Below are 19,524 nucleotides of genomic sequence, written 5' to 3' on the forward strand. Positions count from 1 at the left end.
AAAATGAGCACTTTTACTTTTGGAATTTAAGTATATTTTTATGCTAATAATTTTGTGCTTTTACTTAAAGGGACAGCGTGTAGGATTTGGCGGCATCTAGTGGTGTGGTTGCAGATTGCAACCAACTGAGTACCCCTCCGCTCGCTCCTCCCTTTCCAAGACTGTAACGTGAGCCGTTGAGTGCAAAACCATGGTAACGCCGTTCGCCTCGCTCAGAGGTCATCCTTACAATGATAACACCACTTTTGGAGCAACGGAAGTCAGACGGCGGCTGGCGGTACCACAGTTTTGCACTCTGCGGCTCATGTTACTGCAGTTTCACAAGTGTGTCGGAGAACTACGGTGGCCTTTAGGTAATGTAAAAATGCGAAAGTCTCTCTCTAGAGCCAGTGTTTGGTTGGTCCGTTCTGGGCTACTGTAGAAACATGGCGGAGCAACATGGCATACTCCGTGAAGAGGACCCGCTCCCTATGTAGATATGAAGGATTCATTCTAAGGTAACGAAAACACAACGATTCTTAGCTTCAGGTGATTATACACTAATGAAAACATAGTTATGATTATTATATTCCTTTTCTGCTAATAGATCCCCTGAACTGTTACACACGGTTCCTTTAAGTAAAAGTTTAACAGAGTATTTCTACAGTGTGAAATTGCTACTTTTACATCAGTAAACAATCTGAGTACATCTGTTACTACGGAGTATTTCTAGATGAATGTAAGGGAAGTGTGTTTTACCTCCCGGGTGAGTCACCATTCTCGTCGAAATATATGTCCTTTCCAGAAACACCAGTGAAGGACGCCTTGAGAAGAAAGTCCAGTAAGTGGCTGCCATCAATGGGCTTCATGTTGTCACAGAGCCCCACGTGACCGGGGCAGAGGACAGTGTGCATGTCGTGCAGCCCGTGGGCCATGGCGTAGATGGCATTGATGACGAAGCCCATCTTGCTGTCTTGAACGTAGTTGTCCTCCAGACTTTCATAACCTGTCCATACATGTGAGAACGGTGAGGACTCATCTTTAAAGGGAAAACCTTAACAGAGGTGCTTCATTGCTGCAAGCGGTAGCATGTTATGATGTCAGAATAATTTCTACATTTCAGGGGTGCTGTTCTGTACAGGTGTGTCTAGCGTGATGTAACATATTACAAAGGAGTGATAGGGTGCTCACAGATGCATTCTTGTAATTATTTCTCTGAATACAGGCAGCATAGCTACACGTCTCTTTGCCTCAGCGGGAGACTGCTTTAAAAGGACTGGAAGCCTCAGAAAATGGCTTCAAAGAAACCTTGTTACCATGGCAAGACTACTCATTTCTGCATTCATGAGTCAGGATTCAATTAGAGTTGGTCTAAAATACTATGCCACTGAGATCGTGTCTCCTCAAGCACAGAAAATAAACCAACTATTCTCAAGTGTTTATGTCTTCTGTTCGTATTGTTTTTTTCCTCAGACAAACACGATGAGTGAACGAAACAAACAGTGTGTGATGTTCAAACACACCCTATCAGTTCAGTGTAATGCAAAGCTAGAAGCAGAGTAAGCAGATCTTTTAAGTTGCTTTGTGTTAAAGTACGATGTCAACTTAGTGTTATTACAAAGAGCTGCACCATGCATTTGATATATTTTGGTAAAACAGAACAGGTACGTTTGTTTGACAGCTCCTGGAGTTGAAGATGATAATTTTTTTTCCTTTGGCACCTGGTCGGACGGGAACATCTATCTAAATCTTTCTTTCTCTAAATAATTGCTCCCGAACCCCTCGTACAATCATCAATTTAGTATAATTCACACATGCACATTTAAGCATTGTTAACAAAAGGATCACGATGGTAAAGCATATTTTCACATCAGCACTCTATGCTAGTAAATTACCACAGTCTATGAATTTTAATCTAACAAAGTGAAACGTGGTCTGGACTGAAAACGATGATGCTCTGGTTCACTTCACCCGGTCTGTCACCTGAATCTGCTCCAAAAATCCCTGTTTCATATTTTATGCAAAGAAAGTGGAGAGTGATGTCGCAACTGATAATGTAATATCTGACGGAAAATGATACAGCTTGTAACTGAATGTTCCCCTAGAAGGGAGTATGTAACATTAGGTGGCCATTATGAGTATGGTTTAATACATTTTATTGATAATGCAATAATACTTTAATATTAGGGCCGTATATTGGCAATAATCGTACGATAGGTATCATGACACAGGGGTTACGATTCAATATACTGCAAAACTGTAAGCAAGGCAATATTGCCATTTTTTTAAATCAAATTTTAGGAAAACTGTCAGTAGTATAAACACAACAACATATGCATACAATTTTCTAGTTACATAATTTGTCATTTACATTGTCAGTTGCTACATTTGTCCTTTTCCCTAAATTCTCTGTGCAACGACAGGATTCACTAGACAAATCAACATTTAGCCGTGTGATACACGAGGCTGACGGGCTTTATGAGCATCATCCATTGTGTTAAATCAAGTAATGATCGTTAAAAAAAAAGGACTACTGGGAAACCGACTGCCTGCGCAAACAAACACATAAACAGTAAATTCAGTTGGGTAGCAGCTGGGTGAGCGTCCGATGGGAACTGCTGGTGATGACCTAGTTTAACAGCTCCTTGGCTTTGACGCTCGCCTCACTCACTGAGCTGTGTGAGCTTCAGTCATGATGCAATGATGTCACGATGTCAGCATGCAAGCAGAGGGCCTACTGCTGCACGTCGGGATTAGTCGGCTGCAAGACAACTGAACCTTCACTGTCCAAATAGGAATACAAATGACTCTGAAACAAAGAGTTAGCTAATGCGATGTGGCTTCAATAGTTCTGTGGCTACATGCAACTCAAGCCAGATCAGCCAGTTACCATCTCACTCAAATGTTATTGGGCTGTTTTGTACGACTTAAGGCCACAAAGGGTGAGAGAGCAGATCAATTGTTGGGCTCTCACTGCAGTATACGGAAAAACATCCCAATAGCTTCATATATTAGAGGTTAACTGAGATTAATAGAACATTTAGAGAGAAATACGATCACTAATGTGATTAAACCTTAATATCAGTCAACCTCTATGTATATTGCCAAAGTGAGGAGCTTTATGTTTCCATTCAGAGGGATTCACTCACCGTCTTGGAGTTCTACACCAAAAAGATAAATAAAAATATCAATAATAAAATGAAAACAATAGAAGTGACAGGACAGCAAACAATAACTCTATCTCCACTTAAATAAATGCTCTAATAACTGCTATTAAAATGTGATGCTTTGTAGGAATGAATAAAAGCTTGAGGTATGTGCATAATAAAGAAGAGAGGCTCTATTCTAGTAAATAATGTGCAAAGGCTGCAAAAGGAATGAAAGATTAAAACAACTGCAGGAAGTGAGGTGCAATGGCAAAAATAAATTCATTTGAAGAACCTTGAGAGATGTATAAAAGTATAAAGTGGGTTTTTTTCTGCATGCATCATTTTATATTTACGTTTATCAATATGATGAATTTGAAAGAATTGTAATGGAGCTGCAACGATTAATCAATTAGTTGTCAACTATTAAATCAATCGCCAACTATTTTAATAATTGATTCATCAGGTTGAGTAATTTTTTAAGAAAAAACAATTGTCAAAAGTCTCTGATTTCAGCTTCTTAAAAGTGAACAGTGGACAAAACAAGACATTTGAGGACGTCATCTTGGTCTTTGGGAAACACTGATCGACATTTTTTTTCCATTTTCTGACATTTTATAGACCAAACAACTAATCGATTAATCGAGAAAATAATCATCAGATTAATCGACAATGAAAATAATTGTTAGTTGCAGCCCTAAATAAAAAAAATTTAAATTTTAGAAATACTGGATTAAACAGCAGCAATAATCTTATCAGCCCGGTAAATTAAGATTGAAAACGTAAATATATATTCAGTAGATATATTTGTAAAAGGAATATGTGAGAGCAAAATGTGTTTTGGAAACATGCTTGTTGAGCATTGTTTCAAGAAACTTAAGCTAATGCATTTATTTTGTTCCTTTGTAAAAGAAAAGGATTTAATTTACCTAGATCATCATCCTCTGTAAAGCCACGTGTCACAGAAATGAACAATATGAAAGAAATATGTGTTATTGGACTCAGAGAGAATTCAACCCTCTGGCAGTCTAATTCATAATTCATAAGAAAGTGTTCCAGTTTACGGAGGCCTTTTGGCGCCGTCCTCCGGGCATTGCACACATCAGAACAGTTCAAAGAGACAAGCTGATGTGCACGCTGGCGTAAAAATGTAAACCAGAAAAAACTGCAGGAAACATCATAATTGCCTGACGAAGTGTTTAGCTACCTGAGCAGTTTCGTGCATAATTCAGGTTCTCCAGTGGGTGTCCGGGAAGGCGGCACTGGAAGCGGTACTGCCAGAACTCGGGGAACCACGGGTTGCGGGTGTTGGTGCTGAGCTTGAGCTTCAGGAAGTAGTCGTCGAAGGAGGAGACCTCGTCAGACTTCAGCTTCACAGTGAGGCCGCCCACAGCCTCCTGTTCGTAACCCTCCACCACCTCGACCCGGTCGGCCCAGCCGTCACTGCAGAGAGGAACACACTGCTAATAGTGCTGCTGGAAATACATTAATATTACATTTGAGGCACAGAGCTACACATCTGTACTTCTGGGAAAAATATAGCTGATGACCTTTAAAAAACCCAGAAGGTCATTTACACTTTCCTATTTTCTGAAGGAATTTCCAGAACCCTAAAAGACTTTTCTAACCATCGTAGTAGAAATTATATACTTTGGTTTGGTACGAAATCCCACACTAACGTGCTGTTTAGTACGCTATAAAACAGTATGTGAGATTTTTTAATATGGCTGAAACCTTAGGATGTACGCAAATTGTATGCTATTTCCTGTGAAATATTATAGTATGCAACGCTGGACACTACAGTGGCATAAATATCCCACAATGCAAATGCGGTAGTGATGGCAATATTCACAACAGACGTTGACGGACAGCTCTGTAACGTCAATAACGCTTCAGTTTAAGTGTAAGTATAAGATTTCACTTTGCTAGGTGTAATATATTTTTAGACTTTGATTTTCACAAATCGTCGTTTTGGTGACATGAGGTTGGTATGGGTTACCATGGTTACACGTCTCCATCCAGCAAGGAGGCTCTCAGGAAGTGACGACGTAAATTACTGCTCAGAGCGTCCTATAAGATACATACTACTGTTTATTCACACTTAATTATGTTGAACAATAGTACACATATTAGGTATGTAGTGCATGGAAATACCTTCAGAATATAGGTAAGGGTTGTGCAACACATTCTCATCGCAACTCGTCATAGACTGACGCTTTGTCAGACCCCTATGCATCACTTTTTGGTCGCAGGAAACACATTCTTAATGTTGTGAATTAAACAAAAACACTTGCTTAGGTATAGACAAGAAAACTTCTTAGTTAGGTTTAGGAAAAAAACAACATGGTTGGGCTTAAAGTTACTACCTTTGTACATTGAAAATGTGACTTGACATTGTGATCACGGGACATGAACGAACAGCTGGTTGTGAAGTGAAATTGAAACGTAACGCACGGGATGCAAACAGCGGTCTCCTGGATGAAAGCCTTGTATTTGTTGGACCCATCCACCTCCCCTTCCGCCCTCCATGCTTGTCTCTTTCAGTCTTTAAACTATGTCACCACAGCACTTTCCCTGTGCATTTACTGTTCCCGTGGATGGGTTTACATTGTAGTTAATGGAAAGCCCGGTGTGTCTCCTACCGGCGCTCAAGGGTGCCTTACAGCGGTATCAAACGCCAACGACCGTGACAAAGCCTCGGTATTTGACGCCCTGGAAATGAGAGTGGGCTGTGTTGTGAATGACTTTCTGTGGTTTTCAGAGGTCACTGGGTATTTATTTTTCTGTAAAATAGATGTTTAGCTCCGTGACACGAATATAATGTTAATACATGAGAGGCACAAACTGGGGTCTTGCATCTGAAGGATTACATGCTGCAAGATTTAGGTTTAAAAAGGATTTTCAAAACCAGTTAAATAGACAGAAAAAAATAGCACAGAACTGTATAGTTGTTAAGATTTTAACAGTTCCTGAAAAGTGAAGTTTTGAGAAACAAGAAACCAAATCCTAGCTCTAACAGCTATTAGCAACTTGAGATATGAGCAATTTATGATCCTTACCGTTAACCTTGTTTATATTTTTGCTATGTTTATATTTTGGATTCCTTTTATTGATGTTTTTATTTGCACTCTTTCCTACTTTGTACTGCTGCATAACAATTTCCCTCTGGATAAATAAAGGTCTATCTTATGTTCTTTGAAGTCAAATAATATGAAATCCATTTGCTGCAAACATATAAAAAAAAAACGAATAACAAACAATAGTAGTCATCTGGTAGAAGGGTAAACTGTTGTTTTAGGATGCTGTTGAAGCTCCAGAAGTCTGTGACGGTGTCATTCATGTTTGAAGCTACATGCAGCCTCACTAACAAGCCTCACACTGAATCTTGCAGAAACCTCCTCCCTTTTGTTGCTCTGACTCTGTTTCCCTTTCAGCCTTTCAGCCTTCCCGCTGAGGGGCGTGGAGTGCTCACTGTACTTGCCGAAAGAAAAAAAAAAAAAAAAAGTCTCCAAGTCCACAGACACAATCACAAGTCCGGTGAGAATTCACAGATTAGTACTGTAGCAGCACAATCTGCCCTCGAGAGAAACGAGCTCCCACAGACTCTCTCTCTCTGCGATGGTCATAGTTATGTATTTATAGTTTAAATGCTCGCCTATTTGAAAATCAATCCTGCATTGAATCCTCTCACAAAAGAACCTGCTGATGAGACAAATGCTTTTGTTTGACATCAATAAAAAACCCTTCATTCATTTGAGTTGCAAATGCAAATTGAGTATTTCTCAGCAGTGTGGGGTGAAATCTGTGATGCATATATTTGATACTGTACTAGCATGAGTGAGAAATGAAGGAGCCGAACAGGCGATATGAGGGGATTTTAAATAGCATCGTTCCAAAGATGATTTGGCACCAAAACGACCCCCTAGAATGCAGCAACACACTGAATATAATAAAACAATACAAATCATTTTTCTGGCCACAAAACGCAAATCCTCGTGCAGACTCACAATATTATTATAAGCTATGACAACTGGAACATATGAACACAAAAACTACAATGACTTCAAAGCAAATGCCAGTCCGGTTATACTAATAAAAGCTTGACAACAAGAATAAATTAAATTACATGTAAATGGTTGTAAAACCTGCAATGAGATCTTATTTATTTACTTTGCGAATGAATGAATCATTTGCAGCTAGTTTCAAGATAGTAGCACAACTCTATGGAACATTGTGGTTTAGATTGAATATCTCAACAACTATTGGATGAATTTCCATTACATTTTGCACACAGAGACATAAACGGTCCCCAGTCGATAATGATGATATATTTGGTGATCCCTTGACTTTTCATGTAATATCTAACAGATTCATTCATGAACAACAAGAGTCCTGAATAAAAAATTAAAAAATTGCAAAATATCTGGCAATCAAACGTGACTTTGGTGTACACAAACATGGGGGACGACGGGCAGGAAGAATTAGCAATGTTAGTTTTTGTACTACTTTGTACTAAAAATTCACAAAGGATGGATGGATGAAGTCATGGAGACATGTTAAATAAATACTTGTGTTGTTGCCACAAATCAACAAGTTTGTCCTCCATTTCTGAAATCCATCTTACTACTTTATGCTTTGTGTTTTGCATTAGCTCATGTATTAGTCACGGCTGTCATGACAGCGGCGGTTGTCCTTCCGCTTCGGTCAGTTTGGTTCCCAATTGGCTCTCGTTCTTCCACACTTGACTGCATCATCAGCTGTCCTCAGGGTTCCCCACACACAACAGGATATCCGATCAGAAATATTTTACATGTTTAATATTAACGATTTGAGATTGTGCGGCTAGGATGGACTTCCGAGCTGATTGGGGAACGTAAAAAACACTCTTAACATACCTCACACCAGAGGAATATCTGGAAAGATAATCTTTAGAACAATCAAAAAATTGGGGCTTTGCTGACGATTGTTGGGACGGGGGTATCGGGCCCGGCATTGCATTGTCACAGTGAGTAGGTTAGCATACTGACAATGTTAGCATTTAGCTTAAAGCAACACTGTGAATAGGTGCAGCCTCGCAGAGCTGCTAGCAGATTCTTTGTGTTGTTTCTAAATAAATTTGTGATTTGAATTCGAAATTCAGAGCATACAGTATCTATTGCCTCTACATGGCTCTCAACATGTTGACGGCTGAGCTGGCAGCTCGCAGCTAAAGGTGCTAACAGTGTAAACAATGGCGAAAGTGCAGACAGGGATAACAGTGTTAACCTGGGGGTAAACCGGAGGGTGGGCACTACACTTCCGCGTATGACAGCAGTGCAAAGTGGGCCGTGAGCTAGCCAGTGGGTCACGCTCACATGCACTAACATGCACTAAAAGGCTCGCTCAGGCGCCTCGCAATATCAAGAAAGCACAGAGAAACTCGCATTACAACACACACAGAAGGAGAGCGGCTTCATTCTCTGCTCAGGTAGACATTACTATCTTTACATAGCAAATAGTTGTTTGATGCTATATTTATACTGTAAATATCAAAGGCGTAGTTATCTCAAATGCTTGACAGGCTTTTCCACCCTGCAAAGACATAAATAAATCCGAGGCAAAATAATGAATATTTGTATTCAAGACAGAATCATACTAAGATGTTGAATATTGCACAAATGGCACTCCATCCACATTACAAATATATCTGTTACAAGCCTTCAAAAACCAACATTTGGCAAAATAACTGAAGCCAATATCACGTTTAGCTTGGCTGGCACTTCAAGAATGAACTGACAATGGCCGTCCAGTGTGACAGTATCAACAGTACCTGGCCATCTGCTTCTCAGCATCACACTCCCTCCAGTCCAACACCCCGAATGCCAAAAACCTACAGCTCTGACGTCAACACACGCCCGTGCTCTACAGATTTATAACACAAATCACACATTGAATGAATCATTTCATTTGGGGGAAGGAGGCATTGTCGTATGATATTACTGAAACTACTAGCAGAGGGAATTCATGTCAACTGTTTTATGAAACACAAAAGAAGATATTTTTAAAGCAAAACAGATTAGGAGTCAAATCTTTGTCAAGCACAGGATCATAAAACTGATATATTCTTTTATCATTTCACTTGAGAGTCGATCAAATGAGTTGTCTGTTGTCTGAGATGTGTGGGATCTGTTTTTCTTTCATCCTGCACACAGCAGAAGACGGATGGCTGATGACCAGCACCTCGGGCATTTTCAATTGGCCCATTGCACAGGGCTGCATGTGTTCACTTACTGCATTGCTCTAAAAAAACATTTTCCTTTTTCTGTAGTCTCCTTGACCCAGAAAAAAAAACCCCACACACACACACTGCTTCAACAAAGTAACGCCCTCCTTATCTTCCGTGGAGACTTTAGCAGCCGTGCAAATTCAAGTGGAAGGGGTGAGAACAAGTTTAAACTCCCTTTTTTTCATAAGTGCCTTTCATCATTTGGGTTGAGGAGGAGGGTTTTGACTCGTTCTCGTCCACCTTTGTGCATAAAGTAGCCACAAATTAATGAGCCGTTCTCAGTAAATTAACCATAGCGAGCTTTTATGGTAGCCCCGTTTCAGGTGCTGCGACTCTTCCTAACAGGACTGGAGGTGAGCTGAGACTCCACAAAGACTGAATGTCTGGTAGAAGTGCTGATATGAGCTTTGATGTTCACGACTCCTCATTCCCCAGCTTATGCTGGAGGTGCTGTCCCATATTAGCCCATCCTGCCTGTGATCTGACAGGGAGAGGAGAGCTCGCTGCGTGGATGCATTATTCATTACTCAGCCTGACTCAAAGCATCTTCTGCTTTCAGAGGAACTCTACTCCCAGAAGGAAAAGAAGAATATTTTGGTTCCATATGAACTTTGTGTATCCCATCCATCCTGAACAGAGAGAAATATTATAACATCCGTATTATACTCACAGGATTTACTTTCTGGAAAATGAACTATTTCACTTTTTAATTACAGCTATTTTGAAAGGCCAAATTATTCTAACCATTTCATATCTCGATGACGATATATATCACGATATAGCATGTTTTCTGGTAATTCAATAAATAAATAGTCTATGAAATAACCACATGGTGAAGCCTATTTGTGTATACTCCTGTGTGAATTAAATAAATGACAAATGAAAAGTATTTTCTTATTTAATTAAGAACTTAAGTGCAAAATGAACATAACAGTTCCAAGTGAAATTATAGATAGAAAATAAATAAATATTTCCAGCTATACACTGACTATGTTTACATGCATGCACACAAATACAGAGTAATCAGATTAAGAAACTGAATTTGATCAGATTTTCTGAGAAATTTGAGTTAGTATGTACTTAGATTATTATGTGTATATGTATTAATTTAGACAAGGTAATTGTGTATCACGATATCTCGATATATGAGTTCATCACGATACGATTCCATTGAAAGATGATAAATTATCATATTGAATTATCGCCCTAGTTTTAATGTTTTTAAATTATTATTATTAGTGTCATTATTATTATATATCTCATTTCTCTATTATGCAATTTGTAAATCACTTTGAACTGCCACTGCATATGAAATGTGCTACTGTATATGAATAAATGACCCAACCTTAATGAATTTAATGTACAGTTAAAGAATAGGATCAAAAGCTCCAGAACAGCTACTAAATAGACCTTAAAGTAAGATTGTTTTGTCAACTTTTGTGTCCAAGGTCAAAAATGTACTGTAGTCTAAACTTTGAAGCCATTCGAGTGCTCCAAAAAAATGGAAATCTCAACTTCATCTGCTGAGGAAGATCATGTGATATGTCTGAAAGCTCCAAAACAGGTATTAAATGGATCCTGTGGTAAGATCGTCTGGTCAACTACATTTATCCTCATTATCTCCACAAAGGTCATGTGAATAAATGAGGCACAAATAGCTCATTTGATCATTTTGAGTTAACGTTATACAATAATTATTCACTTACACTATGAATAAAAGCTCCAGAACAGCTACTAAATGGACCTTCCAATGTAATTTTTCTTCTCCAATACCTTCAAGGACAGATGTCTTTGTTCTTGTTGAGTCACAACAATCTTTTTTAATCGAGCAAGGGGCACAATCTCATCTAGATGGTTAGAAGAGTCTTTAAGAATTCTGGAAATACCTTTAAAACAGCAGTGAATGTTGTTAAACCCTCTTCTGGGGTTTTCAGAGGTCACTGGGTGTTTCTTTTTCTGTTTAGCTATGTGACCCGAATGTAAAGTTAATACCTGAGAGGCACAAACAGCAGGGGTCTTGCAACTGAAGGATTACATGCTCATGTATTGGCTGAGAGGTCTGTGAGATTTTGGTTAAACAAGGATTTTCTAAACCAGTTAAATAGATGCACTCTTTATATTTGCACTCTTGAAGTCAAATAATATGAAATCCTTTTTTGCTGCAAACAAATTCAGAAAATTGTGTAACGAGTCACAAACAGTAGTCTCTATCTGGCAAAAGGGAAACTGTTGTTTTAGGATGCTGTTGAAGCTCCAGAAGTCTGTGACGGTGTCGTGTTTGAAGCTACATGCAGCCTCACTAACAAGCCTCACACTGAATCCTGCAGAAACCTCAGGCTTTGTTTCCCTTTTAGCCTTCCCGCTGAGGGGCGTGGAGTGCTCACAGCTTGCCGAAAGAAGGAAAAAAGAAAGTGCACAGACACAATCACAAGTCAGGTGAGAGTTTCTTGCTTAAACTTTCAATCGGCCTGATCATTATTGTGTTGGCTGAGTTATAATTTCCTTAAAACCTCTTGAACCTGAGCAGTTCCGCACATCACAACAAACACCAGTAAGGACACGTCAAACATGTGGCAACATGTTCATCCTGCATTATACCCACATAACGGGGGGAAGAAGACAAACAAAACCCAATTCCAACACCAAGCAACTAAACGAGCAAAAATTGTGGTGCTACCAGCGATTTTGCTACTTCAAGCTTCCTGCACAAACGATGTCATTATGAAAGCCAAGATTCCAACTCTACGGCCAAAACTCACTGAACCAGCAGACGAAGAAGACAAACAATAAACCTCACTTTATACCTTTGCTGTTTTGTGATCAAAACTTGTGTTCGAGGGCGTATCAACTATAAATCTAGTGGATGAATCGTGTTACTCCACTCATGCTAAAGGCATCGGCCTTCAATACAGTTATGAGCTGCACATACAGACCAATGGGTTTCTTTGAATGGGAACATGTATAGAGGTCTAATTGTTTGATTTTTCAAAACAATGCCAAAAACAGTTGTATTTAGATTGAATTAATACCTATAGTGACATGTAAATTAAATTAAATGAGTTTAACAGTTAACTGAGAACATTTCAAATGGCACAGATGATACCCAAATGACCAATTTCAACATTCCACCTTAAAACAATATAAAAACCCTCTGTAAGCTTTAAACAACAGCAGCACTAACAGAAAGAATCCCTTTCATCATCCTGAAAAAAAAACTTGTTTGAAAGCGTGTGTACGTTTCATCCAAAGAAACAAGACAAACAAACAAACCTGAAAACCCCCGTGGGAAAACAATCTCTAACAAACCTGAAAACAGCATATTCAGCTCCACATTAGCTTTGTTTATACCATCCAGAGCATGTTTGAATATTATAAAAGGAGAATGAATGTCTGCATTTCCCTCAGAATAATTTTTCCAGATAATAATGAATATAATGTACAATTATACAAGACAATCTAATGCTTCAGAAGAGCTACTAAATGGACCTCGTCAGCTGCTATTTCCAAGGTCAAGAATGAACTTTCAATGTCACTAAATGGATGAAACGTCCTTAAAAGTGCTCAGAAAAACAACAACTGAGTGACCTCCGTCTACTGAGATACATGATATGATTGAAAGCTCTAGAACAGCTACTAAATGGACCTAGATTGTTGAGATTGACAGCTACAATTATCTTCGTTATGGACACAAATGTCATTAATCCATCATGTGTCACACAAAGCTGTTTCTGTTTCTTATTTTAACTCATTTGTCCTGATCGTTGTTGTGTTGACTGAGTTTCATGGCCATTAAAAACTTCTAACACTGTAAACTTGAAAGAAAGAATTCTTTTCGTCATTCTTGTTTGAAAACTTTTCATCCCCCCCTCAAAAAAGAAAACTGACGGATAAAACAAAAACTCCCGTGGGGGGAAACGATCGCTAACAAACCTGCCAATTAGGAGGAACTCTCCGGCTACTCCGAGCCGTCTCATGGCCATGAGCAGCCCTCGGACCGTCATGCCTTCACAGAAGCAGACAACCACTCTGGCTTTAGGCAGACGCTCACGCAGCTTCCTCAGCAGCCTGTCAAAGTGCCTCTCCCCGGCGTTGCTGTAGATCTTGTCAGAGTGGGCGACGCAGAGGCCGTCCTGAGAGGCGAGCTCTTTGAACACCTCCATCCCACTCTCTCCGTAGTTACCTGAGAAACACAAGAGGAGCTGTTAGGTGAGAATCAATGGGTTGTTGATTCACAGGTTCACTCTGTATTCAGAAAAAAATCATATTATTCACGGTTTACTGAGACAAAACATCTCTTCCTTTAGCATTCAAGTGTCCTGATGCATCCCCAGACTTCTTTTAATGGAACCAAGAGCAGAACAACTAGAGCAAACCGGGTTACGGTGACCTCAACAGGAGTATGAGGACGAGGGGAACACTTTTAGGTCACACCATTAATAATAAACCTCGAGAGTGAGTTTAAAAAGCTTCAGTATTTAGGCTGAAATCTGTCTGACATATATAGCATTCATCAATTTTATTGCCAAAATAATGCACAGATCTTCATCACAGTAAATAAACAAGGCTTGCCAGGCTTTGATTGCATTTTTTATCAGCTTATCACAAACTTGTCTCAAATTCCCTCAGTGGAAATACACATGAGATCACAACAGCTGGTATATGCATCTCACATCTCTTGCTCAACACTGTGGGTGGAATCTAATTATTTATATGCTTTTATTAGCTTATAGAATGCAGTTTTCAGTATATCAGATGTTAATGTCATGTAAGATTTGATGTAAAATAATGCAAAAGTGGGGATTTTCAAACGAGACAAAGAGACGAGGGGGGAAAATGGCCTTTTGTAAGTCCACCTGGACTGATGAATACAAAACAGGACAATATAATTTTATGCAAATCAAAGTCAGGTTGCACCTAGGGCTGGAACTAGCGATTCTTTTCATTATCAATTAATCTGGTCATTGTTTCCTTAATTAATTGATTCATCGTTTTTGTCTATTAGTGTTCTCTCAGACAGCGAGTTGACACCCACCACTATTTATCTTTCAATAAAAATCTAAACTTTCTATGCCGTCCATGTTTGTCAATTTTTCCTCGTGGTATCGGAAAATGGTATTGAATATCGATATTTTTCAAGGTATTGTACCGAAGTTAGAAATTCCAGTATCATGACTTCACTAATGTCTATAAAATGTCAGAAAATGGTGAAATATGTCCATCACAATATCCCAAAACTCAAGGTAACATCATAAATTGCTTGCTATTGTCTGACCAACAGTCCAAAACCAAAATATTTTAAGTTTACTTTATATAAAAACAGAGAAAAAAAAGCAAATCCTCACATATGAGAGGCTGAAAACAGAGAATGTTTGTAATTTTTGCATGAAAAATTACTCAAGCAGTTAATTGGTTATCAAAATAGTTGCCAATTAATTTTCTGGCAATCAAATAATCGATTAATTGTTTCAGTTCTAGTTGCAACAGCAGCTGATTCCTGCAGTAAGACACCTGCTGGCAAAACTGAAACAAGTCTTTTGTGTCTTAGTAATATGCAATCGGTGTTCATGGACTTGATGCATAAAAAGGAACTCTACTTTCTCCACAAAAGAGCACAGAGAACAACATTTTCTCTTTCCTCCTCTGAGATCGATCTTCTATTTATACTAATATCACAGATGAGCCTCACAAAAGAAGAGAGCACAACTGTCTGCAGCCCCCTGCTGTTAGAACAGCAGTTTACAAATGTCATTCACAAGACAAAATACAATATTGCAGCAAAACACAACACAGATTAAATCAGTAACTGAGCCAGCAGAGATGGTTATGAGCTCCTGCCTCTGTGCTACCATGAGCTCCTCAGATTAACCTTCTTTCTTCTGTGTACTTGTTTTTAATTTCCTGTTTGCCTTGCTGTTGCCTCAACAAGCAGAAAAACACCAAGAAGATAGAACTTTTGATTCATTAATAGGGTTGATAATCTTGAGAAACTAGCAAGACAACGCTAGATTTGACCTGAAAAACCCAGCCCAGTGTTGCCAACTCTTTTCCAATGAAAGTAGCTAACTTTGCAGCACTAGCTGGCTCCAAAAGTCGCTAATCTAACGTTACTAGAAAACACTGACAGTCCGTCACTTCAGGCCTCCATCCAAAGCCACTCCCCCACAATTACCATTATGAACATAAATATATATCATAATGAACCGAATACTGATTACTACTGTGCTGTGATTGGCTGCTACTGATTACTACTGTGTTGCGATTGGCTGCTACTGATTACTACTGTGCTGTGATTGGCAGATTGCTTTCCTAGACTGTGACAAGAGTGTAGACTAAAGATGGACAAGTGTGTGGATGAAGGCTGAAGCAATGAAGTTGTTAAACTTCACTGGTTACAGAAATTGAGCACATGGGAGAAGTTTGCCTCTGCCAGAAATCTCCTTAGGTTTAGGCAACAAATCTACTTTGGTTAGGTTCATGGTTTGGGTTCAAATATACCCTTTCTGGCAGAAAGCCCTGAAAGCAAACTTCTCCTGTGTGCAAAATAAACGGGGCAACGAGTACTAGCCAATCACAGCAAAACTTGCAAAAAGCTCTTGCTGCCTCGCTAACCCTATCCTAACCTTAACCATTTGAGACCAATGCCTAACCTTAACCATTCATGGTCAAAGCCCAACCTTAACCATTTGAGGTCAACGCCTAACCTTAACTATTACAGGTCAATGCCTAACCTAAACCATTCAATGTCGATGCCTAAGCTTAACCATTAAAGGTCAATGCCTAACCTTAACCATTCGAGGTCAACGCCTAACCTTAACCATTCGAGGTCAATGCCGAGAATTTCGCAACTTGGGTGTTACCTTCTAGACATAACCCAGGCAGGCAGGAAGACAGGCGGTGGACAAATATAACAAAAGATGTTTTTGAAGAACGCTACCGACGCTAGCTTTAAAGGGAAACTCCACTGTTTTTACATATTGTGTTTAGTTTACTTGTCAGGAGGAGTTTTACTCAGAATGTGAAAACATTTGTATAAAGTCGCCTGTGGTTCTGGAGGAAGCCTGCGTTACAAACTGGATGTGTGGGGTGGCAGGGAGGGTCTAATGAAAGAGACTATTGAGTTGCATCATGGGAAAAGTAGGATCCATTATTGGAGCTTAACCCACAGTAGGGACTAAAAGTTAGGTTATTTCTGTTATTGCTGCTTCAATTTTGACAGTTCTCTTTTTAATCTGTCTCTTGTGAGTCCCCAGACTTTCTGTAAGGGCAATACTAAACACTAGAGTAAGAGAAATGTGTCTTACCCTCTGTGTGCACTGCAGACACATAGGTCCAGTTGTACCGTTTGACGATGTCCAGGAGGGCCCTGGCCTGAAGAGTGTCTGCGGGCACAACCCTGAGGAAGTACTTAAATAAAGTTTTGTCACTGAGGTCGATACTGGTTGCAGAGTAGGCGATCTGCGGGATGTTAAACAGCTGCAGAAGGTTTTGAACTTGAATAGCGACCGAGCTGGAGCCGGGCCCGATGACCCCCGCGATGGGCTTCTTGGTTGACGGCGGCTGACTGGAGGGCACCCCCTCGATGCACCACCTGGAGCCGTCCCTGTCGTCCCGGATGGAGATGAGAGAGTCTCGTATGAACTCGATGCTCTGCTCCAGAGCCACCGAGGAATGCCAACAGGAGTCCCTGATCTCGCAGCCCAGGGTGATGTTGGGTAACAGGTACGGGTCTGAGTTAATCCGATCCAATGCGTGGAACATGGCCTCCACTCTTTGGATGCCGTACTGCTCACGGACTTCTCCACATTTCCTCTCTGCCACCTTCTCAGCTGACGGCTGGTGGTGAACAGAGAAGAGGGCACCGATTATAACATCCCCGTCCATCCTGGCCACCAGGCGAGAGGCAGAGCTGGGCACCACTGACCTCTCATACTTGCCTTTGGACAACACATACGCCTCAAACAGCAGAACGGGCAAGTACAGAATGCTTATGAATGTCAGGTAAATCATATTCCACATTGTGCCACCGGTGCTGAACGCAGAATCATGTCCACTTGGCCATAATGGAGGTCCATCAATCCACGTTTGGATAAAATGGAAATTAAATCAGCTGCTTCTCCTTCAGCGTTGTCACCCTGTGTGAGAGACATGGAGCAATAATTCCTGTTTTCACACATGTAATATAAAGCTGCAACGTTTAGATGATTAAAGGAGTTGATCAACAAAATCAACCAGCAACTATTTTGATAATCGATTAATCCTTTGAATCATTGTTTAAGCATGCATATTAAAATATTCTCTCGTTACAGATTCTCAAATTGGAGATTTTTTTTACCATCCTCTGACATTTTACTTGCAACACGATTAATCGATAATAAAAATAATGAATTATCTTTTTTATTAACTGAATATTTCACAATAACCCTTTCAATCAAACAGAAGTGTGACAGAATAGGTACAACAATGTAAAGAAAAATAATAATAATAATAATAATAATAATAATAATAATAATAATAATACAGGTGATAATGACAATAGTAATAATCCACTAAACCAACAGCAGCAAAACTATAACTTAAATCAAATACTAGTTTTGGTAATAAACATATCAGACAAACACAATTAAATAATTCACTGGAAACTATATAATAAAAGAAATTTAAAAAAATATAAAATATAATAATAAAATATAATAGTAAAAATGGTAATAAAAATACAAATGAATAGTAGACATTTTAATAAATAATAATAAAGAAAAAATAAATAACGAAAAATAAATGAAAGAAAAAAAGGAAAATATTTTTTTTTATAAAAAGCAATGTGACTTGTCTAACTGTTGTTTCATTGGGCCACCACATAAATCTAGAAATACATTAATACCACCCTCATCTTCTATCACAAATCATGCAAAAATGTCTGAAAACAGACATAAAAGCTGCATCAAAAACATGCAAAAAGGCAGTTATTGGAGTCCTGTTGCAATAAAGTATGCAATGATCTACACCTCAAACATTTGATATCATCAGTGATCATATGTGACGAGCTTTAAAGACAATAAATGATAAATCTAAGAGATAAAAAGTTATCTCTCTATGATAGATGAACATTTAGAGTTTCAGCACCACGGACAGCTGCCTGCATCTCCCAGCTCATCTATTTCAACCTGCGACTGTTTTCTTCAACTTTTCCGCCTGAAGGCATCCCATAAAACACTGCTATGCTCTATTTGAGTCCTCTATTTCACCGTCTGACAGCTGCAGCTCTTCAGTCTGCGGCTCTATAGCTGGTGTCATTTACAGGACAACATTTTCAACATCGTCACCTACACCTATGCACACATGCATCCCAATTAAAGGGTGCAGCCTAATTAACAGAGCAGACATAAGAAAACGCTGCTAAAACTGTCTGTGTCTGCAAAGCACATAATATCTGGCATGACTTTACCTACCTGCACCAGGCAGTTCAGGACATAGCAGGTCTGTGTCTCCTCTGAAGCAGCCAGACTGGACTCTTCTGTCGACAAAACACTGTGGGACTGACTCTCGCTCTCCCTCTTCCTCTCTTCCTCTCTCTCTCTGTACTGAGCATGAGGTGCCCCCTTCTCCTCATCTTCCTCACTGCATCTCTAAAGCGGGTCACACTCACTGCAGTGCCCCTGATTTGTCCTGATAATTCCTACACGTCAGGAGGATGTTTCACATAATGTAACACTGATTAATGGCATTTTTTTTGCAAGTGCATGGGGGGAAGAGGGAGCTATTTGAGGAGAGATGATAACCTGAACTGTGCTAAATCTATGTGAGGTGGAAGGTTGTTTATTCTCCTCGTTAAAAGTATAAAGAGACTCGTCAAACTTCATGTAATTAGTGCTCCTGCGTCGTGCATGTCAGTGACAGATGTGATGCGCTTGCAGTTCGTCGCTGCAGAGATCACACTCTGCTGCTACCATGTGGCTGATAGCGGGTACTGCACCTGCACCAGGATTTTAAAATACAACTTTATTTATCAATAGAAATCAATAATGTTCTTAGGTCACAAATTAAGATGTAATGACGAAAAAGATCACAAAGTTGCTGCTGGAGATATATTTTACATTGTATTAAAAATTCAAATTAAAAAATAAATAAATAAGTAGA

The 19,524-nt window shown here is 39.4% G+C and overlaps 1 protein-coding gene across 6 annotated transcripts in view; it reads right to left on the reverse strand.

The window, feature by feature from the left end:
* Window positions 1-19,017, reverse strand: part of grm1b (glutamate receptor, metabotropic 1b) — a 29,162-nt gene extending 10,145 nt beyond the window's left edge. For 2 of the 6 annotated variants that reach the window (XM_074660214.1, XM_074660213.1), the window contains exons 1-7: window positions 18,837-19,017; window positions 16,692-17,522; window positions 13,321-13,570; window positions 4,333-4,568; window positions 4,055-4,069; window positions 3,129-3,140; window positions 739-985 (exon numbers count right to left, since the gene is read on the reverse strand). In XM_074660214.1, the coding sequence (XP_074516315.1) occupies window positions 739-985; window positions 3,129-3,140; window positions 4,055-4,069; window positions 4,333-4,568; window positions 13,321-13,570; window positions 16,692-17,406 (1,475 nt within the window). In that variant the 5' untranslated portion in view covers window positions 17,407-17,522; window positions 18,837-19,017. Of the gene's footprint in view, window positions 1-738; window positions 986-3,128; window positions 3,141-4,054; window positions 4,070-4,332; window positions 4,569-13,320; window positions 13,571-16,691; window positions 17,523-18,832 lie in introns of all 6 variants that reach the window. The other 4 variants (XM_074660209.1, XM_074660210.1, XM_074660212.1 and 1 more) reach the window with 4 other exon arrangements.
* Window positions 19,018-19,524: the final 507 nt, after the last annotated feature.

The sequence above is a fragment of the Sebastes fasciatus genome, chromosome 15 (assembly GCF_043250625.1).
Source record: "Sebastes fasciatus isolate fSebFas1 chromosome 15, fSebFas1.pri, whole genome shotgun sequence".
NCBI lineage: Eukaryota > Metazoa > Chordata > Actinopteri > Perciformes > Sebastidae > Sebastes > Sebastes fasciatus.